This window comes from Semicossyphus pulcher, unplaced genomic scaffold (assembly GCF_022749685.1).
Source record: "Semicossyphus pulcher isolate SPU_LCO1_2020_fin unplaced genomic scaffold, fSemPul1.0.p SCAF_4, whole genome shotgun sequence".
Lineage (NCBI taxonomy): Eukaryota > Metazoa > Chordata > Actinopteri > Labriformes > Labridae > Semicossyphus > Semicossyphus pulcher.
The window spans coordinates 2799556-2826885 of record NW_027211715.1 but is presented as its reverse complement, the minus strand read 5'-3'; the positions used below and the strand labels follow the sequence as shown (position 1 = coordinate 2826885).

The following is a 27330-nucleotide window of genomic DNA, read 5'->3' as shown; positions in this document are numbered from 1 at the left end:
AGCAAGTAGCAGAGCCTCTGCGAGACAGCGGCGAAAATCACTAATGGTAAGCCCAGTGTTAGCCCCCTAATGTTATCAATTTACTGCTAACTAGTGAGCTATGTTGATTGTATTTCTCAATTATTCACACGATATATATTTTAGGTTGTGTAGTCTTTTTCTTCTATCTTTCTCTTACTGCTATATAACGGTAACGCTAGCTGTCTTGCTGCCAACTGTATTGTGTGTTGTCTCAGCATCACAGCCCGTCTGAGGCATGACAACCTTTTCTGTCTAGCATCACTTTTATGAGCTGACATTTCTGTATATTTACAGTTTAACAAATAATAGTCATCACCGCCGCTAATAATATAGGAACATATAATTGCCTTTACAATACTACCTTCATTAAACACTTGGATTTATGTTCAAAGCCTAGTCAGCTCGAGCACAAGTTAGCTTTGTAATATGTTCTTTGATCTCTCTGCAGAACCAGCATGAGGAGCCAATTATTCTACTGACATGGACAAGTACGAAAAGGTGAAGAAAATTGGGGAAGGTTCATTTGGAAAGGCCGTCCTTGTCAAATCCAAAGAGGATGGACGCCAATATGTCATCAAGGAGATTGGCATATCTGGAGTAAGTTACCATGTATAATTTAGCAGTTACTGTATAATGTGTGCCCCGCTTTTGCTACGTTGCTCTATCACTTTCTTCGTTCCTTATTCCAACAGATGTCTAGTAAAGAGAGGCAGGAATCTCGGAAAGAAGTTGCTGTCCTTGCCAACATGAGTCATCCCAACATTGTGCAATATAAGGAGTCTTTTGAAGGTATTCACACAATCCAAAAATGTTAGCCCTTAGGTGAAGGAACTACTGCTCTTGCAATTATATCTTGAAGGTGTGTATTATGACTTATTAGAATGCCTTTTAAAACTCTTTTTAGAGGGGGGCTGTCTGTATATTGTGATGGACTACTGTGAGGGTGGAGACCTCTTCAAGAAGATCAACTCTCAGAAAGGAGTACTTTTCTCAGAGGAGCAGGTAAGTTACTCACTTTTGAAACAATCATGGATATTTGGGACATACCTGTTGCAGTGAAGTATCATTTTTAGCTGCTGTTATTTCCGTATTTTTTCCTCTGTCTTAAAATGTAATCATACTCTTTAGAATGGATGATCGTTCATCCTTTGGTTGTTTTTCCGTTGGAATTAGATCTTGAATCTGTTTAAGGAAGGTTTACAAACTTCTCTTTTCACTTTTCCAGATCTTGAATTGGTTTGTGCAGATTTGTCTTGCACTGAAGCATGTACATGATCGAAAAATCCTCCACAGGGACATTAAATCACAGGTATTCCTTCATGCGTCTCTGGGATTATAAGTTGTTTATTTGTCATGTGTTGTCTTAGTTACATGTCTTTTCATTATTTATGAACAGAACATATTTTTGACAAAAGATGGGACTGTGCAGCTCGGAGACTTTGGAATTGCGAGGGTGCTGAACAGGTAATTAAATTATCATTTGAACAGATTTCAAGATTTCTATAAAAGAGGTTTGGTAATATTAAAACATAACACAATTTACATTCTCTCAATTGCAGCACTGTGGAACTGGCAAGAACATGTATAGGAACACCATATTACCTATCACCAGAGATCTGCGAAAATAAACCATACAACAACAAAAGGTAACATGGTATTCTGGAATATCATAATTTAAGTGTGTATCATTCGTGGTGTTAAAAGGCAATTAGGAGACAAGCTCTGCCTTAGCAAGTTGTGTAACATTCATGACTTGGAAGTGGGTGATGTACAGGTATCATGTCTCCTCCTTTATTGAGTGAACTTGCCAGTCTGTAGCTGCAGCCGGAAAAAAGTATTGATTTCCTCTTTAACTATGTTAAGTGTGCATGTAATCTAATCCTCTTTAGTTACAACCATGGAGTGAACTAAACTGTATCTCAATTTTTAATACAGAGTTTTTCTCAGCAATGACGTTGCTTTTATTCCAGTAAATGATACACAAAGGAAATGTAGTCGTTAATAAATTATTTTATGAATGTAAATCTATCCCCGAACTTATCCCTGCCTCTCCGTTTGTTTGCTTTCTCCTCTCACTTTCCCTCCCTCTGCAGTGATATTTGGGCCCTAGGGTGTGTCCTATATGAAATGTGCACTCTTAAGCATGCAGTAAGTATTCTGTGTGTGAGCTGTTTACTAATTAATGTAGATTTGATGTTTCTCTTATGCAGCATTTCAATGCACCCTAACATACTGCTAGTTTTGGAACTGCTTCAACAAAACACTTAGACTTGCAACTGCAAAACTGGCTGTAATGGCTGCAATGTTATCCTTCATGTTAAATAAACCCCTTCCAAGAACTTCCACTAAAAGTGCTTGGTGTGAACGAAAGGATCCCTACAGAGATGGACCTTTTTGTTAAGAGTAAGATGCTCTTTTTGAAACCAGAAACATCCTTCGTATCACTCCAGCCATCAAAACCTTTATGCCTCGCAGAATAGAGGAGTTCTACCGCTGCTTTGTTCTGTTGGTTTGTTTGTTTGTGTTATTTTGTGTTAACAAATGTTGTGTTGGATCTGCTAATTATTAAAACACCAAAGCCACAGAATTACCAGAACAAACTAACAGATTGAGGCCAGCAGCTCCTTTTGTTTTGCATGGTAAAATGACTCTTTTTGTCAATGGAGTCTAATAGCTTTAATGTTTTTTCTAGTTAAGAAGGGGTTTCTTATCTTAAATATATGGTGTATCTCTGAGATCCTTTCCGTAATGTTGTCAAAAAGTTTGAATAACAATCTGAGCCTTTCAGTGGCCAAAACAAGTACTGTTCGTGGATGTACTTTGATTGGGAGCATTTGTTCCCAAAGATAATATTGCTGCCATTACATCCCACGTATCTGCCAGCTTGTTTGAGCTACTAGACATTTACATAACAAAATATAATCGAATAGAATCATGGTTCATACATATCGTAGTTCACTTTTAATAACCTCTGCTTTACTCCATGATCGCATTTGATTACCCTCAGTAATTACTTCCTACATTTATTTCTCTCCAGTTTGAGGCTGGCAACATGAAGAACCTGGTCCTGAAGATCATCCGGGGCTCATACCCTCCTGTGTCTGTTCACTACTCCCAAGAACTGCGATCTCTCCTGGCTCAACTGTTTAAACGCAACCCTCGAGAGAGGCCATCAGTCAGCAGCATACTGGAGAAACCTTTCCTGACCTGTAGGATAGAGAAGTTCCTCACACCACAGGTACAGTACACAGTTAGTTGTCTTCATAGTTTCAGAATGGATGTGAACCAAACTGTGTTCAGTGTACAGATATTTATTTGCTCCTGATTCCAGATCATTGCTCAGGAATTCCATCATAGTTTTCTACACAAGCAGCCTAAAGTGGGTGCAGTGCAGGGGCCACCAGGTAAGCAAATATGTGTTTTCCAGAGGAGAAGTAGTGATTTTGAGCCATGCCATGCAGGCAAGGTCAAGTAGTTTACCTTGATGACATCACAAACCACAGCAAGAGCGCATTCTCTGCATCCCTTTTCGGCTCACTGTGGCTGCTTCTGTCTGTACTTTTCCTCTCTGAATTATTTAAAACTGATCTTCTTACCAAATAACGCAGAATATGTTCATATCCTATTGTCACGCTGGTTTAGAGAAGGTAATTCATGCTTTTATTTCATCTTGTTTAGGCTACTGCAACTCTCTTTACACCTGCCTCAGCCAGAAATCCAGCTCGTCCAAAATGAGAATAAAATAAAGAATTGTAACTGGCACAAAATATAGAGACTATATCACTCCTGTTTTAGCACACCTGCACTGGTTACCAGTAAGTTTTAGAATTGATTTTAAGATTTTAATGAGGCACAGAAAGGTCTGGCCCCTGGCTATATTTCTGACCTTTTAACTTATTCGGAGCCAACTCACAGCTTAAGATCCTCTGGCAAGGCCACGACAAAAGGTGACTGTGCCTTCTCTGTCAGGACTCATGTTCAGTAGAACAGCCTGCCTGAGGAAATTAAGCCTGCACAACCAGTTTCATCTTTTAAATCTCTTCTTTAAACACACTTTTATAATCAGGCTTTTATGTAAAGCATCTTTTAATTGCCTTTGCCCTGATTTTACGTATTATTTTAGCCAACATCTGTTTTTATCACGTGTTTTTAGTTGTACCTGTATACCTCACATGTAACCCATGATTTGTTTGATTTCTTTAAATTCTTTTATTGACGTTGTTTTTGTTTTATGGAAAACGCTTTGTAAACTTGGTTTTAAAAAGGTGCTGTACAAATAAAGTTATAATAATAATTATTATATCCGGTTAATCAGACCTGTCTTGAAGAATAGCACTTCTAATGACGCTCTTGGAAAATGGTGACAAAAATGACAAAAAGTATTTCCTATTACTTCTTTACACTAAAAGTGAAATGTTTTCCCAGAAGAAATGTTTTGTAATGGTACCTTAACTCAGCTCCATTGTGGCAATCAGTTAACAATAACAGAAAATTTGTGTTGAACATTTTTCACAAGTTATTAAGTTGATTTTATTAACTAAATGGCCGATCGATTTATTGTGAAAATGTAGTTTATTTCTCTGTGTTTTCAACCTAAATACCCTGTTTCATAAAGTGATAAACAGACCTTAGACTGCAAATATAGATTTTTAAATGTTTCTTATTATTACACTTTGTAGACCAGTAAGAAGAACCCCTCATGATAAGCAGTACTTTAAACAGTGTTTTTTTGTTTGCTTTGCACATTTTCACGTTGTCTCTGCTGTTGACTTGCTAGCCAAGCGATCTGCCCCTGGCTCCATACCACTCGTCCCAGCCCAAAAGATCACCAAACCAGCCAGCAAATACGGAGTGCCTTTAACTGTGAGGAAGGTGTCAGAAGCAGCCAAAAAGCCTGCGGAGAGGAAACCAGCCGTGAAGCATAAACCGGTTTGTAGATTGTTGTTGATTTTTGAGCTTCACTCGTCATTTTTTGTTGCTCTATTTGATGTCGAGCTCCTAGTGTGTCACATTGGAGGCTTCTCCCATCTGTCTGTGTGAGTCTGTGCTGCTTATATCATAGTTTGTTTGCAACCTCTGAACCCCAGTGTCATATGTTGCTCAGGCCCCTCTCCCAGCAGCCCCCCAGAGAAGAGTGAGTCAAGTGGAGGAAGAGAGGAAAAAACACGAGGTACAGCTGAGAGCCCCACATAACTTAAACTTACTCTTCAACTTCCTGCATTTACTCGACTCATTTACTCCCACATGAAGGTCCCTTCCTCCCAGCATCTTTAGTTTTCCTTCCTCTCATAACGCTCAATCCCTATATCCTTTTGTTTTCTGCTTTCGGCCCATTCAGAGTGTTGTGCCAGATTTATTTATCTCTCGGCTAACCAACCTTTCCCTTCTCACCTGCCTGCTCAGTGACAGAGCAGTCCTGCTGTCTCTAGCCTCAGTCTGGGGTTATTCGAGATGTCTCTTTCTGATTGAGATGCTTTTGCTTCCCTCTGCAGGATGGCATGAGAAAGAAAAGGATGGAGCTGATTGAGAAAGAAAGGAAACAAAGAGAGCAGGTGGGTGAATTGAATCCTCACGTTCAGGTAATAAATAGTTGTTACACTTTTATAAGTTTCCTGACCTGTGTTGCCCTCAGATGTTCCTGCTGAAAGCCGAGCAAATGAAGAGATTCGAAAAGGAAAAGGTGGGTGTTCTATTCGCTCTTTGATAGTCAGATATTTCTCTTTTTTATGCATAAAATCATAACCCACAAAACATCAGCAATAAAATGGTGAAAATATAACTTAAACTCACGATTTTATCTGCCAACAGGACAAAATAAAATGTCCCTCGCAAGTATATAAATAAAAATATCTAGTGTCAAAGAACCCAGAAATCTCTTTAAACTTGTTACGTAAAAGGGAAGCAACATAAAAATCAGGTGTCGTTGGTTTTACAAAGTTATTAATTTTACTAAATAAATACCTTTGTCTGTTATTTTTGCAAAAATGTGCCTAAATTTAGTATCAGACGCTTGTGCAATTATCCTCAATGAGGCTATACCAATGACTGTATATAAAGATGGAAGACGTATTTCCATCTACTCTCATTGCATAAAATTGAAGCCAAAATAGCCCCTGTGACAGGCACTGCCATCTAGCCCGGGTGAAGTCATTTGGAGCCGGAGCTGCTAAGTAGAGATCGATGGGTGGAGCTGCCTTAGTCACCTCCGCTACCCAATACACACACTTAACATACAAAAAACCCCGGCAAAGATCCCACACGTCGGCGTATTTAACAGCAGAACAGCTTCTTGTGTTGGTCTGAAGCAAAAGTTCACAGATACGGAAACTTTAATGACAGTAGTGACCGTTTTAGTTGCGTCTCTTTTTCCTCGTTCCTCCTCTACTCTGCTAATCCGGAACAGATCGGCTGCTGGAGCCACATTTGTCAGCAGAGCTGTCAATCATGAGGTTACACCCCCTTTTTTATAGCATCAAGTATCTAATTAAAACTTAACTAACACGTGTATTTAGATTTTATAGTTTGACCCATTTCCCATCTGTTAATATGGAGGAGGCGGGCTTTATGACCTATACTGCAGCCAGTCAGCAGGGGGCGATAGAGAGGGTTTGGCTCACTTTTAGGGAGCTCTCATGTCATCCATCTTTTTATACAGTCTATGGGCTATACACGCTGGAATTCACGGAGAATAGCAGATTGTGCTTTAAGAAAGTAATCCTGATTTATTGTACTTTACCTAGAAATGAGACTGGCTTGTTCAAAGACAGAAATTTATCTCAAATGAGCAAACACATGCCTACCAAACTTATGTCTGAAACTAAGAATAAGAACCTTGATGTTTAACAGATAAACCGTATAAACCAAGCCAGAGAACAAGGCTGGAAGCACGTCCTGAGCTCAAGTGGAGGCAGCAGCCCAGAGAGGAAGGTAAGGGAGGCCCATTTTCCTGTTTTAATGATAGAAAGTATTATTACATTCGAAGTCTTTCCATATTCTTTGTGACTGTATCGTTAAAACATGGCAGATCCATATTACTTTGTGTCGTACAGCTCCTTCTTCTCTCTCACAACAACCTTTTTGCCTTGTTAACTTAGTGTTTTGTAGGAAAGAGGGCTGTCCCGAGCTCTGGTCAGGGTCCTGCCCCAGTCCAAAGTAAAAATTTGTATCAACACTACCACGTCGCTCTGGACCAAATGGCAAAACCACAGCCTAAAGGCGTCAGCAGGGAGGGATCCTCAGCAGGACTGGGCAGTCCCAGTCGGTAAGTCCACATGTCTCTGTTTTATTTATTGTGTTGAATATTTACTTTAATTGCATAACCTCTCTGTGTAAGAAGTGTGCCGTCTGCTGCTGGCCCGGTACTACCCAACGGCCCTGCCCGACCCCTAAACCCTGACGCCATCAAGAGAGAACTCCAGAGGCTGCAGCATGTCTCTAAACAAGCCCATATCAGCAGGTCAGTCAAGCAGCATACGATGCTACATATCAGAACTGAAGCTCTGCTTCTTTGCTCCTCTAACAGTGTGAAAAGTTGTTAAAGTATTATTTACTACCTTCTGTGTTCAGGCAGCGGTTTCAGATGGCTCCTGAACGGGCCTATCAGGTAGAGGAGTTTTTACAGCGGAAGAGAGAAGCCATGCTCAACAAAGTCCGCGCTGAAGGACAGCTGGTACGTACTTTTACTTACACTGTTATTTTAAGGGTAACATATTAAATATTTAGTTCTGGAACTGAAATGCTGAATCTTTTACGACCCCTAACATCCTAGGAAGGACATTTTTTAAAGCACAAGATGATTTATTTCTAGTGAATAACAAGAATCTTAAAGCTCCATTTTGTTTGCTGGTTTGTAGAGAGCTGTCAACACCATGTGAAACCATGAAAGGCCTGCTCTCACCTTGAGCCTTTTGTAAGCTAGAACAAATAGCATTGAAGAAAGGAAATTCAGTGGCTGGTGAAGAAAAGTTTTCTGATGAGTTGGTGAAACAAACCAGAGCTCAAAGGAAAGGAATGCACACCAGCGTTTGAGAGGCTGACCGTGGCAGGAGCACTTGTGTAGGGAAAAATTGTTGCAGAAGACTTGTGTCCAAACACTGGTAAATTTTAGTCTTTTTTTTATCCTGGCTGCAATAACTATTAACATCAAACAAAAAGCTTAAAGAAAAGTGAATATTTGATTAGCTCGAGAGATCCATCCATCCACTCTTCAGCTATACTGCTTATCCTTAGAGGTTGTGAGGAGCTGGAGTGATCCCAGCTGACATTTGTTGGGACATGGGGTCCACTCTGGACAGGTCTCCAGTCAATCACACTGCTAGTTAGAGAGATGCTGGATTAAAATTTAATGCCCATTTGTTTTGGTTCCGCTCATTATGTATGTGTGCAATAGTTAGCTAACATACATAAAGAGTACATAAAGTGTGGCTGTGGGTTGTTTTTGCCTCCCCTAGTGTTAAAAAAATATTGAATTCAACTTTTTAACTATAAACTTTAACATTTACTTTAAATTTCAGCGAGTTTACAAGATGACATTTTATTCCTACTTTAAAGATAATGTGTTGTGTTGTGCTTTAACCAGCAGTCATAGAGCAACATCATGATCCCACTGACGTTTTGTTTCTGGCTGCCTGATGAACCTAAATCCAATATTTACTGGATTGTTTTATCTTAACCATACACTGTATAAAAGTAGTGGATGTAGCCACCAGGGAACTACTTAACCACAATTTACTAAATAAACACCATGCTGTATAAAAGAAGACTTCAGAATAGCAATTGAGACCATAAACTCATTAGGAAAATGTTTACTGAGGTAATAAATCACATAGGCTCATCTACTTACAGACTTCTATACATTCTAACTCAATCTCAGATCCCATCGACTATAGTCTGAGACGATATCGCCTCTGGGCACACCAGTGAACGTTACGGGCGCTAAGTGATAAACGACTTCCCGTCAAGACTTCCTTTTCCGCGTGCTGCATTGTTACAGAAAGAGAAACCGTGTTCTTGTGATGTACTCGTTATTAACATGTCTTTGCCCAAATTTCAACATCATGATGCAGATTTGTAAGAAGTAAAAATTCAAGCTTTGTCAGGTCTGTCCTCAAGAGGAGAAGAAAACTTTTAAAATGCTCATTTGTTGAACAGAGGTCGGATCAATCTGATGCATTCGAGAAAGTCGGGAAATCAGAACGCTGAACGGCTTTCGTGTGGACAGCGTCAAGGGAATTCGTCTCAAGTTAAATTTTAGATCTAGAGCAGATTGTTAGCTGTTAGCATGCAGATGTCTGTTTATAGAGATTGATAAGAAGCTAAATCTTCGTCAGATCACGCTGATGGGAGCCGGGATGGCAATACGGCGGATTACGTTCCGCCTGCTTTTGCTCTCCACATGCAGTTTTTCTTGCATACACCACAACCTGCTGATACGTGATTGTTCAATATTACTCGGACTACAAGCGTAGTTCAAATGGAAACCAGAACACTTCCTGGAAATCCACGTCCCTGCATACAGATTCTACAATGTAGACTATTCTACAATGTAGAATCTGTAAATAGAGACTAATTCTAACTTAATTTGGCATCCAGTTGAGTCGCCCCCTGTTGGTCATTAAAAGGAATGCAGCTTTAACATTGGCTTTTAAAACAAAAAAAGCTACATCCACATCTTTTAAACAGTCGTTGTTCTGTAACAACCCCAGAGAAACATTTCTGGGTTTTTAGCTGACTAGATGCTTCACTTTGTTAAACAGCTGGCTGCTTACTTTCTCTGTCTGCTTTATAATGCTGGGCAGGTTTACTGCTTTGAAACCAGCAGCTGCATGCTGCAGGAAAGGGAGTGGTCAGACTGAAATAAATCGGTAACTAACACAGACTAAAATCCTGTATATCTGCAGAGTTCACAGGTGACAGTTTCCTGTAGGTTCATTATTATTATTATTGACTTCTTTTTGACTAACATGTGGCCAGTTGATTCTGTGTCAATATAAAAATATTGATTGATGCAGCTTTACTTCCTGGAGCCCCCTCATCACTGTTGTGGCAGTTAGATGTGAGGCGCTTTGTCCTTCTAAAATCTGGTTGAATTGATCGATAAACAGGGCACTCGGACAAACCTGGCAGCTCTCTATGGAAGCCGGGCCGCTTCGATTCGGTGCAGGAGGCCCAGAGCCAACAAAGAGGAGGAGGTAGGAGATCAGGCCTGAATGCCCGGCCTCACAATCCGCCTCCCGTCCGGCTTGGCTCGTCTTCCTTCATATGTCTGCACAAAAGTCCCTTTGACACTCCCATAATTCAACCCAGCAGCTCATGTCCACTCCCTGCACAACATGTGGTGTTCCACTGTCCAGTCCGAGCTGTTCCAGTGTTTATTTTGCCTCCCAATAATGCCTGTTGTTTTCCTCAACAATAAATACCATTGTTTCTGTTTGTTTATTATGCATAATGTCCCATTTCAAATATCTGCATCCTCCTCAGTTGTGTATCGTAGCTTTTTTTGCCTTAATTGAAATATGTAAGAAAAGTGTTATTTTTATTTTGGCTGAATGCTGATGTGTTGCATTTTAACATCATACTGTATTGTGAGTAAAACTTTTTGTCTTTTGAAAGTGTTCATATAAATTGTTTTTCTCTGGGACCACAGGTGTGAAAGCTGTTTGCTTGTGCAGGTGTATGTGTCATGCAGTATGTAACAGTTCTGCATTTGTTCTCAGGAGTACCTGTCGAGACTGAGGCAGATCCGCCTGCAGAACTTCAATGAGCGTCAGCAGATCAAAGCCCGACTCAGAGGAGAGAAGGTATGACCCTCCGCTCTAAGATGCTGAACGCAGCTTTAAAGGGTGTTTTCAAGTTTCTCTGACAGTTTGTCTCCTGGATTCTGTTTGCGTGCGTTTCAGTACGACAGCGATGGTTCTGACAGCCAGGAATCCAGCGAGGAGGCAGAGCTCAGGAGGAAGAAGATCGAGGCCTTAAAAGTGAGTCATTTTACCATATGCTATATTTAGATGATAACAGGAGCGACATAGACTAAGCTCACCGAAAACTCTGACACAGTGACCAGATTGTAAAAAACAATAACATTTTTTTGTTTCTTTAATTATGTAAAGTGACTTTGAGTACCATGAAAAGCGCTTTACAAATAAAATGTAATATTATTATTATAATTAAATGACACAGAAAGAAAAAGCTAATGTGTGTCAATCTTAGCCTGGGTTTGAAGTGATCCACAGCTCCCCTCCAGACTACCTCAGCCTCTCTCGGTTATTTTAATGAGCTCAGAGATGTAGTTTGATGCTCACCCAACATGGGCCCTGTTGCCAAGCAGTGCAGTCCTATAATCAATCCAACAATTTCCTGGCAACCAACCAGTGTAGAGAAAATAAAACAGGGCTATTATTGTCACATCATCAAAGCCTTGCTGCTGCATGCAGACACCATGGTCTGCAATGGCTGCAATGCAATCGTTGACTAATGATTACTTTGCTAAATGTTGTAGTTTTTGCCACTAACAGGATTGTTGTTCTACAGGTTTGACAGTATTACAGAAAGGATCCCTACAAACAAAGATGTTTTGTTTTTTAAACCAGAAACAGCCGTTATATTGCTCTCTTCAAAGCCATGGACAACACAGGTCATTTAACCTTGCAGAGCATCAGAGTTGCTGGCTTATTGCTGCCGTGACTGTGTTATTGTGTGTTAGATTGGGATTTACCTTTTAGAAACACCGCACAAACTAACCAAACTAACTGCTCAAGGAAACAGTAAACTAGCTTCTCCAGTGTTCTCCAAGGTAAAATTACTGTTTTTGTCCGTTGAGTTTGGTGGCTTTTAAGGGAGCTATAACGTTTGTTTCTGGTTTAAAAAAATGATCTACATTGCCGCAATCACAGCCAGTTTCGCGGCTTCGGTCTGAAGCTACCTACTGGAGCAATTTCAAAACCTATTTGAAAAATAGCCACTTAGACTTGGGCCGAGGTTGAAACTACTGTAATTCCCCTTGTATGAGACAGCATGCCATTAAGACAAGTAAGGTGCTATCTGCTATTGGAACTAGCTGACTGCAATTGGACAGAACTCTTATTTTAATCTTTTAAAAACATGCTTGACCACATTCCTATTCTTCTTCATGTGTATATTTGTATGTACCTGCCAGGCCCAAGCAAATGCTCGTGCTGCTGTGCTGAAAGAGCAACTTGAGAAGAAGAGGAGAGAAGCGCATGAGAGGGAAAAGAGAGCTTGGGAGGACCACGTAAGTTCCACCCTGATATTCTTTGATTGATAGCAATACCTGGCCTTAAAGGTTCGGTGGTTTAAGTATAATCTAATCTTGAGTATTGTGTATTGTTAAAGCTTGCAGCTCGGGGGGTGAAGGTTGGCATGGCAGCAGGAAACATAGCAGTGGCAGAAGCAGTAGCAGTAGCAGTATCAGTATCTTCTACCTCTGACGGTCCTCCTCAACAGCCCGCTCCCTCTCAGCCAGACATAGCTGCCAAAGCTCCAGACCTGCCCGCATCCAAACCCTCCATCTCCGCCATATCCATGACTGCTGCCCTCAAGAATGTTGGAGCAGTCAGTATACATTTACGAAGTTTATCACAACATATGTCATTGTATTGTTTTGCAGCTGTATTCCTATATCAATTATGAATTTTGTGTCTGGTAGATGACTCCACTGAAACAAAACTTGCCTGAGCCAGAGACCACTGCTGTCATCCAGGTGAGTGTTTGACATGTCAGCAATCATTTATTAAAGTAACAGTGGACTTCAATCAGAGGTATTCTGATCAATCTTAAGAAAGATGACACAACTAAATGCTTTTCCTAAACAGAGTGAGAAAAAGCAGATCCTGCGCAGACTTAACCAGAACCTCAAGGCCCAGAGCCCAGTCGAGGAGAAGGAGGAGTCGCCTCCACCTCCTGCAGACCCAAGTCCTGCTCCCCAACAGAACCAGGCCGACGCAGAGAAACGTCCCTCCTCAAATGGAGACAGGAAGAAGTGGGACGCAGCAGAACTGCCTGTACTTCCTGTCGCTCAACAAACCTTAGAGGGAACATGTGCAACAGCGAGCAGTAAGTCAAGCAGGACAAAACGCGCAAGTCCTGTATGATCGCAAAGTCCTACATTTATTTCAAGGTTTTGTGGGATACGTCACTCAGCTTTGTCCTACAAAATTCTTTCTATAGCCACCTCAGCATCTCCAGATGATAGACCATCTTCTGCTGGAGACAGGAAGAAGTGGGATGCAGGAGTACCACTTGTCCTCTCTGTAGCCCGACAAACTCTAGAGGAGACGTGCATGCCGACCATCGGTGAGTGAGATCACACATGCAGATTTCTTGATTTCCAGTCTGTGCCAGGCACATTAAAATGTCATTCTCACTCTGTATGTGTGCATATGTGTCATGTGTTTCAGAGCAAACAGTGGGTGAAGTTATACAGATGGGTGTTCTACATGAAGAAGCTCCTCGGAAAGTGTGGGGAGCGAATCCAGACTCTCAGGTGCTGCGAGTCCTTCAGGAGGCCGAGCTTCAGCCTTTCACTCAGCAGCTGGAGAGCATCACCATCTCTGAGGAAGTGTTCCTTAGCCCTGGTAAATCTCCATTCAGTCTTAATGTTCTTACCATCCAAAAAGGCTAAGTACAAACAGCACTCAGACATACCTCTCCTGTCTGTTTCTAAAGTAAATTTGATTAAAACATGGCAGATGTTTTGTGTAGCCCTCCTAAATCCATCAGTTATTTGAATACAACACACATTCAGTGAAAGATGACTTATGTCAAATTTGATTAGATGACAGGTGTTGATGCAATGTGTTGAAATAGAAAGAAAAACAAGTAGAGGCAAAGATCAAACATTATTAAACAGAGATAAAAAGGAATCAATATTAAAGAAACTTACTAAACGCTTCCTTTAAAAGTGAGGCCAAAATAAAATCCTTGACACATCAGAGTTGATACATAAAAGTATACTTAAGAAAATCGATGCAACCATTCAGAGTAATAATATTTCATTGAAAATCAAACCGTTTTTAGAGATCACACAAAATCAGAAATGAAAAGCATCCATACACTCCTCCACACACAGCACCTCAAACAAGCCCTGTAGAGCAACTACCTCCTTAATTTAATTGAAAATGTTCAGTGCAATGAAACACTCACAGCTTTGCATGTTAGTTTAGGGCTGCACGGTGGTGCAGTGGTTAGCGCTGTTGCCTCACAGCTAGAATGTTTCTAGTTTGAATCCCACTTCGGACGTAGTGAGTCTTTCTGTGTGGAGTTTGCACGTTCTCCCTGTGTATGCGTGAGTTCCCTCCGGGTACTCCGGCTTCCTCCCACAGTCCAAAGACATGCTCGTTAGGTTCATTGGTGACTCTAAATTGCCCGTAGGTGTCAATGTGAGCATGAAAGGTTGTCTGTCTCTGTGTCAGCCCTGTGATTGACAGGTGATCAGTCCAGGGTGTAACTCCGCCTCTTGCCCAATGACAGCTGGCTCCATGCGATAGATGGATGTTTGTTTGGAGATCACACCAAGCAACATCATGCTATACACAAATGCACACAGATGCTAAATGAACTCTACCTTTATAGCACTTTTTCTAAAGTTTAAACAAAGTTTTTTTCTTTTTTACTGTAAGTGTGCTCTTTCAGAGAAAGTGTTGCTTATTTATTCACTAACCTATAATGTCATATTGTTCTTAGATAAGTCTATCCAGAGAGCAGCAGCTGAGATTGTGGAGACACCTAAAGAAGTGTTGCCTTCTAAGCCAACGCCGTCTGCTGTGGTCGAGGGCCCAGACGCTCAGAAGCAGAGTGCAGTCACCACAGAGGCCTCACGTCAGGGACTGTCTGTGGACGGAGCAGTAGAGAGAGTGACACTGCCTCCAGACCTTAATGAGCCTCAGGGTCAGTATGACATTCAACCTTTATATTGACTGGATTTGTCAGCTTTATATTTGGTATAATGCAATCCTATCTGTTCTGAATTCTCTTAGATCCAGCAGAATTGGAGTCTCTGGTTTTGGAGGACACGCCCAAACAGGCCTCGCATCCCCCCACTGGTGTGCAGCAGGCATGGGAGCAGCAAGCCAAACAGCCAATGTGACTTTTCATCTTTATTTCTTTATTCGTTCACTCACCCTAATATGAGTTAACCTTTAGAGTAAAGTAAACAAGACCATTGTGGAGCACCTCCAATAGATACAGGACATTTCCTAAAAATATTTAAAGATAAAAAACATGTTTGTAAAGCTAAAGTGTATTTTTCTCGTAGGCCACCAGAGGGTATCACGAGACCAGCAGGCTCTGAGGAGGCTGAGAAGAGTGCAGAGAAACCAACTGACTCTTCCGGTGAGATTAATTTAAAGTGAGTCAAAGGCTATTTTTTTTTTTTTCAGCGTATCTTAATTAAATCTGCCCTCCCCCTCCCCTTTCAGGTTCAGCACAGTGTGAGGAGCCCCTGTTTATGAAGTTGTGTTCCCCGGCCCACCGGCGCACTGCTGCCCTTGCAATCCTCTCAGCTCAGTCCTCCATGGATGAATCATCCTCCTCTCTGGCCTCTCGCTCGCGCTCCGTCTCACCTCTGCGCTCCAAACACCACGACGCCCTCCTCATCGGCCTCTCCACGGGCATGTTCGACGCCAACAACCCAAAGGTGATTACTTTAATTATGTAAATACACTTTGTTTTGTTTTTTACAGTAAATCAGTTTTGTGAGGATTAACGTAAGTTAGATAAATCATCACATCAACAGTATGTGGTCTATGACCTTATTTAATTCAGGATCAGGAGACCAGGGGAAGAACAGCTGTAGCAGGGGTTGAGGAAGCTCAGTCCTGCTCTTATGCCTGGTGTGATGTCGGGGTATGTGAGGTATTTTTAGGAGGACTTCAGTCTTTTTTATTAATGAGGGGGTCTGGAATAGAGCCAGAGCCATTAATCACATCCGCTGTACCTGCAGTGGGTCTGATAGGACTGAGAGAGCATCCATCAACCTATATCTTTCATAACCTTCATCAGGGACACTGAGATCCGCAGAGCCCGGCTCTACATTGTTTCACACAAAGAGCTACATTGAATATAAATGGGCTAGGATTGTCAGTATGTTTCTCTTCCTCTGTGCCAGTGACAGCCATGGTCAAAGGCATTATGGTTTGGTCTTTGCTTGTTCGTTCCATCGTCATAAATAAGATATTTCAGGAACACCTTGAGGGAATATCACAAATTACGCACTTTAAGTGGTAATCTCGAAGATCTCAGTTTCGTTCTCTTTAGCGGCACCTGTGGTGATAAACGGTTACTGAGGGAGCACACTTCCCAGATATCCAGACAGTGCTGCATGTGTGACGTTCAAGGTTGGCTCCGGTTGTAACTCTTGATTTTCCTCGCTGACGGTCGCTTTCCTTTTCAGTTTCCCTTCATCTGAGCGTCGAGTTTGTTTCTTTTTCTTTGGACTTATTTCTGAAGTTGTATCTGTAGTCATCCATCTTTTCTTTGTTTGTTCAGCCATAGTAGATTACTGTTTACTCGCAACACATGCAGAGAGCGGAAAAGCAGCCGCTTAGCTCCGCCTACCCTCTCTGGCAGACCAACCACTGCTAGCTGATGGAAAACGCGTCACTAACTGGACGTCGCTTGTCATCAGTGGGCCATAGGCTGCATCACCATTGCGTTAGCTCATTCGACGATAAAGACATTTATTTAAATTAAAAATTAAAACTCAATTAGATTTTGGTGTTTGAAGGTCTTTCTCACTGTGATCTCATCAAAGTATTTTTGGGAATGACTCCAGAATTCATACACTAATTATGACACACAAATATCTAATAGGATAAAACGATGGATTTTTACCCTAAAGGTCAAAAGTCAACATCATTGTGAAGTCATAATATCTTATAAAAAAAACACTTTTCATCATTATTCGAGCCCAATTCTTGTGAACGCGATATCGCAGGAAGGAGATGGTCAGGGTCACCACTCACACCCCCACTATTGTTTTGCCTTCTTTTTTTTACATGATTGATTAGTGACCATCTGCACTCACTACACCTGACGTGTACCTGTTTGTTCTGCTCCGGAGAAGGATCTACTGACAATCAGGAAAACACGGAGAGAGAGAGACTCCTTTAAATGATTGTGATGCCACCTCTCCTGTTTACTGTCGGCCTACTTACCGAGGTGTTTTAAAATATTTTTAACATACAACTCCTCACTGGTTAGTGCAGGTATACAACGAGGTGGGTTTGATTCTAGTAAGGGTTTGATTGTTTCTGGCTTTTATTCTGAGGGGTACTTTCAATAAAAAAATATATCCAGTAACAGAGCACATTTTATTGGCCTCCCCTGGTTCAGTGTTGCATAATTTTCACACACTTGATTTTATATAATTGACCTTTTTCTTCTCACATTTGATGACCGAGTTGTCAATCAAGACTTCCTGTCTGAGCCTCTTTCTGTTTGCATTGTTCTGTCAGATGCTGCGGACCTGCTCTCTACCCGACCTCAGTCGCCTCTTCAGCTCTCAGCAGGACGCTGCGGTGACTGCTGATGCTAATACTGCCCCCGAAAACAACCTGGAAATAGAGGACCTAGAAGAGGCGGCTAAAGACGACAACCAATCAGAGACTGAGGAGTAAGAATAACACAGATAACATCTCAGAAGTAAAAAGAAACACGGATGCACAGTTTTAGCAAATCATTAGCCTCTGTTATCTAACATAATCAGGGTAAAGGCAAGATATCAGTCACGATTAAATTATGATCCTCCTTCTTTGTTTAAGAGCTGGTTTTATTTGCTAAAAACTGAAAATACAGCCTGATAATTGCAGCCCTGTAGAGGGAATTCACAAACAATGGATTGCAGCCAATGATAGCACCATGAATTGCTCTGTCTCAAGGCCAAGGCAAAATGCTCGATGGTATTCCAGTGAAAACACACCCATAAAACGTTGCAGATCTCTGCAGTTTGCTCTGGTTTTGTGTCTGGTTGTGGAGAGGAGCTGTCTGCACCTCCAGTCTTGGCTGCGCAGAGCCTCACTATACATCATGACTTGAGCTCCACACTGACGGAGCTCACCTCCTTCCACAGATCGATGATGACCAAGGAGAGGAGGGTGCAGCTCTTTTAACGGTATACTGTAAAGCCCAGACTCGACAGGCGTGTTACTAGTTTTACTAGTCTGTAACGCATCTTCATTCGTTGAGCGAGCGTGCCATAGAAGGTCGTCCACATATAATCACCCCTGTCCCGTGTAGCAGCTCCTGAGCATCTCCACACGTCTTGAAAAAGTGTGCCTGTATGTGCCGGGGTTGAGCTTCAGACAGCTACGGACCGACTGATCTCCTGATTATAATTATATCGGGAAAATATTTTTTAAGACTGCATTTACTGACAATAAAACATTTTCCACTAAGGTGGAATTGTCTTGATCAGTGGCAACACTTATAAATACAGCACTGCAGCTACTACCAGCTCTCTGCAGATGGTTATGAATATACATTCAATCGTCAAATTTGCCCCAGTTGATGCATTATGGCTGATTTGAATACACACAAACAGCAGCGGAGCACTGAGACGCTGTTAGCTCTGCAGTGCAGTTTGGCGGTGCATTTAACCCTTTGTGTCTTCTTTGAGATTTAGAGGACCTGTTTTTGTCTTTTTGTCTCATTGCACAGGTTTAGCAGGGGCCGCACAACCCCTTTCTGAATTAGGCCCTGAGTTTATTAACACTATTCCCTGTTCCCTAGTGCATATGAGGATGAAGACCTGCGGGACATCCGGGCCTCCATGGAGAGACTGCTGCAGGACGAAGGAGGGCTGATGAGTTCTGCAGAGGTCGGTGCAGGAGACTTTAATGGAAACCCTCCAGAGGGCAAAGACGATGAGCTCTTCAACAGGATAGCAGCTGAGATGAATCAGGACAGCAACCAGATGGCTGTGGATGAGGATGATGATGAGGATGAGGAAGAAGAGGAGGATGAGGAGGAAGAAGGCGAGGAGGAGGAAGACGAGGATGAGGATGAGGAGTGCTCTAATGGGAGTCCTGGTGATGAAGAAGCAGGGGAGCTGCTTTCCAACGGTGTGGGAGAGGAGAACCACAGCAATCACAGCCAGCTCAATGAAGAGTGGCATTCAGGTACGAGGGAAGAGTTTGTGAACTATGTTACATTAGTTTGTATAAATTACTTTAATGTAGGAACAAACCCTTTTGCATGACTTTTATTTTTATATCCTATATATATATATATATATATATATATAATTTTAATACCCATGGTTAATAAAGTTGAGAAAGCTTGCAAATTACTTCAGCTTGAACATAATGTTGAATTAATATTTTATGACCCATGATTCATGCCTTTAATAAGTGGCCATGTAATAAAATAAGCACCGTCAGACTGAGTGAGACCCTAAAGGGGAATTTTGATATTTTTCAACATATTTTTTTGATATATTTTGGGATCTAAATGACTAACAGGAACAAAAAGTGAACTTGGTCCAGTAGATTGCTTCGGCTGTAAGATGGGCTGCTATGCCAGCGGCGTCACCTTTCAGGGCAAATGTGCCCAATCAAAGTCCGTCCACTTAATATGCTTGTCTTTTTTTCTTCTGGTTGGCTCAAATTGTAGTTATTTGTGTCTGATAACATCACAGGAAGGATCCCCACAGAGAGGCACGTTCTTGTTAATGAGTAGGATGCTTTTAATGACACCAGAAACACAGCCCTGTCTGCACAGCCACCAGAAAACATTCTTCATTTTACCTCACAGATCATGGTAGCTGCTGCCATGATCTGTTTTTTGGTTGTGTGATATTATTTTTTTTTCAGAATCAGGAATACTTTATTTACAGTTGCTCTGGTACAGAGAGAAACATGGAGAAATAAATAGGCCAAGGCCAATGTAGACTCCTACTCCAGCTGTGGCTAAGTGGGAGAGTCTGTCGTCCCTCAGTCGGAATCTGGTGGCTTTCAAGAGAGCGATGGAACGGCTTTTAAAAAAAAGAAGGATCATACCTGATGTCTGTCTCTGTAGGGATCTTCCTGAAATGTTGCCGGACACTTTGAAAGACAATCTGAAACTGTCGGTGGCCAAAACAGGGCTTTATGGCTGTTTGCTGAAGTCCAAAACTTTTTGTACCTAAAATAGACCAGGTTTTAAAATACCAGAATTCCCCAGTAAGTCTAGCACTGTTGTGGGAACTGATAAATCCTGCTGGACAACAGATGGCAGTGGAGAGGACCACGGCTTAGAGGCTGCGCATCATGACAGCATCTTCAGCCGTCTGGAAGAGCTTCGCTTCAACCTGGAGCAGCAGATGGGCTTTGAGAAGTTCATTGAGGCCTACAACAAGATAAAGGTGTGAAATGTTTCTCTCTAAATATTAAATGCTTGAACATAAGGCTGATTAACAGGTTTATTAAACCGATGTTTTGTTCTTTTTTTTTAACATTTAAGGCTATACATGAAGATGAAGATGAGAATATTGACCTGGGCTCCAGTTTGGTCTTCAGCATTTTGGGAACTGAGCATCAGCATCTGTATCCCAACATCCTCCATCTCGTGATGGCAGACGGTGCTTACCAAGAAGGTTGGTGACTGTAGCCGGTTCTAAGTTTAGTGAGGATGTCTTTTCATCATTTTAACTGGAGCTTTTTTTAATGACAGTATTTGAAACTCTATTTCCCACATTACTCTCTCCCTGAGTGTTTAGGTCACAGAGGTAAATGTATTTCTTTTATTTGATTTGGTAAGCAATAGTGTTGAAGTGTCCTCAGTGGTTTCCCACACACAGAGCTCTGTCCGATTACAGCTAGTGTCTAATGTAATCTCTAAATTCTATCATCTTTCCTCACATTGTTTCACATCTACTTCTCTTCACTGCTTTGTAACAAACAGTCCGTCTGTTTTGCTAACTCAGTTGTCAGGCTGAGGCCACAGCAGATACAGAGAGAAGAGGGGCGGGGGAGTGTTGCTGTTGAGTTTGACAGGTTTCCCTCAGGATGGGAGCAGTCTTCAGATAAACTCTCTTTTGATACATTCTTTTGTTTTCTATTCTTACTGTCTTCAGAAGAAGAAATAAAGGATGCAAATGTCGCATATCTCCCTCGAGAATCTATCTCAAGATCTGTGGGAGATGCGGTTTGAAGCTCCTGCACATACAGCCGTAACGATGAGGATCGTTTGAAGTATTTTTGAGGCATCTAACAGAAAACACAACAGAATGCTGATTAACCCTAAACTTGAAGTGCTGCTCAGGCTGATGGGAATGCCATTAGTTCTGCATGTATTTGATTATTTGATTTAATTAAAACTAAACAGATCATAGCACTGTGCATAGAAAATGAAGGATCATTTAAGATGTTAACAGTCATCCAGCTGGGGACATGAAGATGTTGAGATATTTGATCTGGAAAACTGCACACCTGATGGTCACTCTACAGGAAGAGTCACGAGAAACCTCCTATGGGAGCCATGTCTGTACCAATGTTTGGTTATTATTTATTTAGCACAATAAAATTAACCAAACAAGACAGGTATTATCTATACAGAAACAAAGGATGACGTATAACTCAATAGTATCATAAATAGAAATAAACAGGTGAACAAACATCTGTACCTACAGTATGTCTGTGCCGACCCAACACTGTGATGTTGAGATATTTAACAGTTTAGATGAAGTCAGCCGTCTTTACCCTCAGGGACCTTGAATCAGGGCTGCATGATAAATTGTATTTTCATCATTATAGTTATATGAACATGCACAATAAACGCATCACAGAAGACTGAATAAAATACACATTTTAAATTTATGCCCTATTCAATTACACCCAGCATGCGAACATTTGACCAGATGGAGCCCTGGATACTGTGGCAATGCATTCACACCATTTAGCCAGTCAGTTGAAGCCCCAGCGTCGTCAGTTACCCTCAGATTAATTGGTGCCAATATGGTTTTGACCGTGAGGTTAGGAGGGAGGAAACAGTGGTTGACAAAAACCTTATGGTGAAAAGAACAGCACTTCTGGTATTTGGAATATTTAGATACAAGAGAGACGACATGTAACAAACACAGGTACTGTGACAAACATGCTGTACAGCAAAATACACGGGAACTGTAAGTTATAACTTACATGCACGCTATTTTTTTAATTATTACAGAGCATATCGCCATCATAATGTTGAACAATTAATGCACATAGCAGATTTTCCTCGTATCCTGCAGGCCTACCTCGATGTTTATACAAAGTTTCATGGCCAATCCATGTTGCAGCTATCAGGTATCTCTGAAGCTCCTGTGAATACGCACACCACCGATAATAATAGCATATTATAGCATACATAATAAACAAAACAATCAATCAATTTTTATTTATATAGCACCAAAAAATGTTATCTCAGGAAACTTTACGTTAAGAGCATCGAGAGGGTCCGGATCGTACTCTTTCTCATGTCATTAACAGACAATGACATGAGAAAGTACTTTGCAACAGTGGCAAGAAAAAAACTTTTAACAGGCAGAAACCTCGAGCCCAGACTGATGGTGAACAGACATCTGCTGAGGCTGCACAGTCAAGAAAGTGGGACAGAAGGAGGCAGAAAGAGAGAGATGGAGAAAGAGGTGGACATACACACTGCAACTAAGACAGCAACAAATATAGTCCATGGGCCAAGACCCAAAATGTAACATATCGCTACCATCTGGGGGGGAAAATTGTAGTTGTGATTTTATAATTCCTATACATCCCTAGATTATGTTTTGATATGATAGAGCTTGCTGAGTGGCAGCTTATTAGTGGTTATCACCTCTTACAGTAACGGACTGCTGTCATTCAAAATCAGGAAAGTGTCTTCACTTGAAATCATCTTTCTTTCTTTCTTTCTTTCTTTCTATCCCCCCTGGACTGCTGGCCATCTATAGATACTTGTAATAAGCTCCTCAGTACTGCTTGAAGTAAAAAATATCTAATACACAAATATTTAAGCTACCTTTGGCAGATTTACAGGTCAGAATCAGTGCCATCAGTTTTCTAATTACAGACACTTTTTCTCAAATTGTGAATTTTACTAATCCTTGTTATGACTCCATGTGTACCAACCTTGTGACAGACTAATCTTACAACCTGACAGAATATGCCTCAAGGTGTCTGTCTCTTAACACAATGGGTACGATGGTTCCCCCTCTATCCAACGTTTTGGGTTCTGGGGTGATAGCAGCACATCGTAAGTAGCCCCTATCAGGAACATGGTATGACTATCCTCCACACTCCACAGGTCCCTCCAGCTGAGCTTCCTCTTCTCTACACTGTCTCAGTTCATCCACTGTCCCTGCTTAGCCTGAGCCACAGCCTGAGTACACCTTAGAACTTCTTGTAGACTTACCTGCTCCACTACCAGCTTCCTTCTTTCTCTGGGACTTTGTTCCACGTTGGTTTACTCGAGGTAATGGCAATCACATAAATCACATTAAAAAAAGATGAATATGAATGTGGTTTGTTTTAAATTCTAATTTACCATTGCATCTCATAACTATATAACAACTGCATACTACAAATTGGTACCCACAGAATACTATGTAGCTACTTACCATCACAGTTCACTGCAGAGTTGAATGTGTTCTACGTCCCCTGAAGAGATGTCATGGCTGCTATATATTTTTTATCACATATTTGCTTATGATGAGCTCAGTGTTGATCTGTAGTATGTAGGATGTTAGTATATCCATAAATGATTAAGCTTAATGTCCCACTTCACCCTATAAGTACTCATTTAAGCAGCATTTTTTATTCTAAAACAACAGAATGTGTTTGCACATTCAAACACATTGTTTAAATTAATGTGAACAACCTTTATCAATGTTTCAGATTCCTTAGGTTCAAGATTACATCACTGTTTATAAGATATTGGCTGTTTCTGTGCTTTTTGCTAATCATGCTAAGTCGCAAATAACGGAAAATATGAAAATGCTCACAAAATATGAAAAGCTGCTCCTGTAAGGCTTTGATATTTTAATTTGCTTATATTGACACGATAGACGATTTAGGATAAGTAAGGTTTTGCCCACTCAGATGGTACCGATATCTGGTCTGGCCCATGGACTAATAATACAAACATATGGTTACAATGGCATTAATAATAGTAGAAATATGTCTAATATTAGCCATACCAACTATAATGATGATGTAAGAATGATTGATAAGAATAAATGTAGCAGGGGGGTTAGTCTAGCTTAGTTGGTAGATACAGTTACAGTCCTCGGTGTAGTGCTCGCAGGCTAACCTGGTCTATCCCCCACTCTCCCCTCCCCACATTTCCTCTCTATTTTCAGCTTCTCTAGCTTAAAAGGCAAAAGCCACAAAAATTATCTTTAAAAAATAAATAAATAATTGCTGCAGTTGGAGTCAAGCAGGTCCGCAGCAGCAGGCGGTCCGCAACAACGATCCACAGGAGCCTGCGAGACAAGCAAGCTCACAAACTCCCAGGCAGAAATAAAGTTGGTAACGTGCATTAATGGGACAAACATGCATACAGATAGAAAGAGGAAGAGACAGAAGCTCAGTGTGTCAAGTCCCCCTGCAGTCTCTACTATTAGCATTATCAAAAAGGAAAGTTTTAAGCCTGCTCTATGTGGCTCCTAGTAAGTAAGTAATGGACGCACTGGACTGGACTGGACATTGCCACCCTTAGAGCCGAGTCTAGAGCCCAGCTAAAAATGTTTAGGTTAAACTGTGCTTGAATTTAGCTAAAGGTTTGGTGTGGCTGACTTTGCATCACAAGAATTAGATTAGATATGTGTGTTTGCGTTCATGAAAGAGACATGGTCCAAACAATGACCTCTGACCCTCTAATGACCTATCTGTCCCAACATAATTCTCTCTCTCCTCTCTTTCCTCTCTTAGATAATGATGAATGATGTTTGGGACAACATTGTGCGGCTGCTGGCAGCGATGACAATCTGCTGGCTATCTGACGTCTTCCCATGACGCACATCATTGGCAGAAGGATCTATGCATGAAGAGTGGCGGCCTTGCATCTAACAGTGTTTCAGGCACACTTGCATGATGAATAAGTAGTACACTCGAGGCTGTATTTCTTACTTTGACTATCATCACCTGACACTTGTTTCTCACCTGTTTTCATTCAGAAGTGCATTATCATATACGTGTTCTTATTAACCAAAGTTAACGTCAAATGTTCATCAGAGTTTGTGTCTGTAGTTGAATGAAACTCGTGTTCATGTTGATTAATCGCATAAAGCTGCTTGTGTTTTTAGTTGGTCGCTGGTTTAGTGAGAATCAGCATTTTATTTTGGCGGGTGAAGGTCTGGTCCTCTCAGGTGCTCTCTTTCTAAATGTCACATACTCGCCCGTATAGCTTCAAAAGCAGGTCACAGTCAACACAAACAAACCATAATTTACTCAGAACCAGTTGAACCTCCTTTTCTTACAGCTCTTTTCACCAAACAAGCAGTTAAATATGAAACATTTTCCAGATTTCTTACTGTTCCTGTTAACCCCGATTAAATCACATGTTGGCGTGGGACTGCACTGTTTCCAGGGTACTGTAGCAAGACTGAGGCGGTGGAGTGGTGGGTGTGATGCCTTGAGCAGAGACTTGAACTGACTTTGTAAGCAATGGTAAAGATGTTAACAATAATTCATATTTGATTGTCAAATAAATATTGTAAATCTTTATATGAAATAAACACTTTTTTTAAAGAACCTTAAGGACTTTATTCTACATTTCTTTCTATCTCAACTTAACGCCCATGACTGAAAATGTGGTGCTTTAAAATAAAACTCTGTTCCTGCGTCATCAGGAGCCACCGGTGAGTACACGAAACTATTTCCATCCTCAGCCCTTTCACAGACCCCTCACCCTGCTGTCAGCAGGATTTATTTGTAGCTGCATCCCTGTGGAATATTATAACAGGATCCTCCTGTGTTCTAACACCATGTGTGATTTAGAGTGACAGGAGGAGAGGGTGCGTTTCCTTTAAGTAGGAGCATTACCAAGTTGTTAACAGTAGCATCCTTTCAATCAGAACAAACAAACAATTTTACTTACGGAGCTTTGGAGTCTTCATCATTTTTAACACTAATCATTTAAAAGTTTGTACTTTTGTCTATGAAAGTCCAGAACTCATTCTTTTGCATACGCCATCAATGACTCATGTTTCTTTTTAAACATGGCCAGGTTATGTTTTGGATACCAGTTGAAAAAGATGTTAAATATATTTACATTTTCTTCATTAACTGGTTGGAATGATGCAGAAGCACTGAGAGGCGAAGGCTGTCCTGTTTGCCAGAATAATCTTTCTGGTTTTCACTTTATTATTTATTAACGTATTATTTATTTATTTATTTAATCGTTGAAAAAAGGTGACAAAGTCTGCCAAATTGGCAGGTGTGTTTTTTCCTATTTTCAGCCTTGAAATGTGCATCAATACATAGTACTTAGAAAATTCTTGCCTGAAAAAAAGAAACTAAAAGAAAAATAATAATTGCCTATTTTGTTCAACTATTTTTGCAGACAGAAAGAAAATAAATAAAAACAGTAAATTGTCCTTTCAAGCTATTTTTCCTGCTTTTTCCTCATAAACACTGCAGAGAAAACTTCAGATCTGACTTGATTCACCAAAAGTTTATTTTTCTTCTCTCTCGCCTCTCTACGGAAGCCCGAAGCAGACAACATCCATACATTCATTTACTCCGTTTTCCAGTGATAACGATTCATTTCCGGTTGTTTTCTTACAGACTTGTTCAAGTTGTTATCTCGAGATGACAAAGCTGGTTTTCTTGTGGTAATGAGACAATTTTCTGTCGATCTAGAAAACAGAACAACCGGCTGCTCACTGATGTTACAGAGCAGGACGTGCCATGCTGCCATCGCCCACACTGATGAGGTAAGTTGAGCCTGTTTCTCTGTTTGTTTTGTTCTTTTGCAGCTCTGGGGATCCGAGTTATGATCATCTGACGTCACGGTGGTGCAGCGTCGTTATCTCCAGATAACGAGATAAATAAGTCGAGATCTCGAGAAAACAACCAGAAGCAGAGTAAATAAAATGTATGGATGCATTTCCGCTTATGGCTTCCGTACCTCTCAAGGCTTTTCAATGCAGAATTAAATTTGGATTTAGCCAAACAAAATACACATTGACTCTATATAATATTTCTGGCTGGATCTGGATCTTTACTATCCACTCTGGCTTTAATTGAGATGTTATTTGAAGGAACACTTGAAGTTGTTACACTCCAGAGCAGTTCATTCAATATTCATGCTGCACGGTGGCAGTGTTTTTGTTTGTTGCTC

General features: G+C 41.0%; 1 protein-coding gene across 2 annotated transcripts; it reads left to right on the top strand.

The window, feature by feature from the left end:
- On the top strand, positions 1 to 25718 carry nek1 (NIMA-related kinase 1). 2 transcript variants are annotated; one of them, XM_069679600.1, is made up of 36 exons: positions 1 to 46; positions 470 to 618; positions 714 to 810; positions 926 to 1023; positions 1247 to 1330; positions 1418 to 1485; positions 1581 to 1667; positions 2115 to 2169; positions 3059 to 3259; positions 3353 to 3425; positions 4799 to 4950; positions 5126 to 5191; positions 5514 to 5573; positions 5654 to 5701; positions 6868 to 6948; positions 7116 to 7282; positions 7358 to 7477; positions 7588 to 7690; positions 10125 to 10211; positions 10737 to 10820; positions 10920 to 10997; positions 12176 to 12271; positions 12373 to 12591; positions 12686 to 12739; positions 12852 to 13092; positions 13207 to 13332; positions 13437 to 13613; positions 14722 to 14925; positions 15015 to 15120; positions 15293 to 15369; positions 15456 to 15673; positions 17493 to 17650; positions 18766 to 19154; positions 20244 to 20377; positions 20476 to 20608; positions 24918 to 25718. In XM_069679600.1, exons 2-36 carry the CDS (start codon positions 502 to 504, stop codon positions 24929 to 24931), a joined length of 4272 nt encoding a protein of 1423 aa, XP_069535701.1. In that variant the 5' UTR covers positions 1 to 46; positions 470 to 501; the 3' UTR covers positions 24932 to 25718. The 2 variants fall into 2 exon arrangements, with proteins under 2 accessions (XP_069535701.1, XP_069535702.1); XM_069679601.1 differs by lacking the exon at positions 10125 to 10211.
- Positions 25719 to 27330: the final 1612 nt, after the last annotated feature.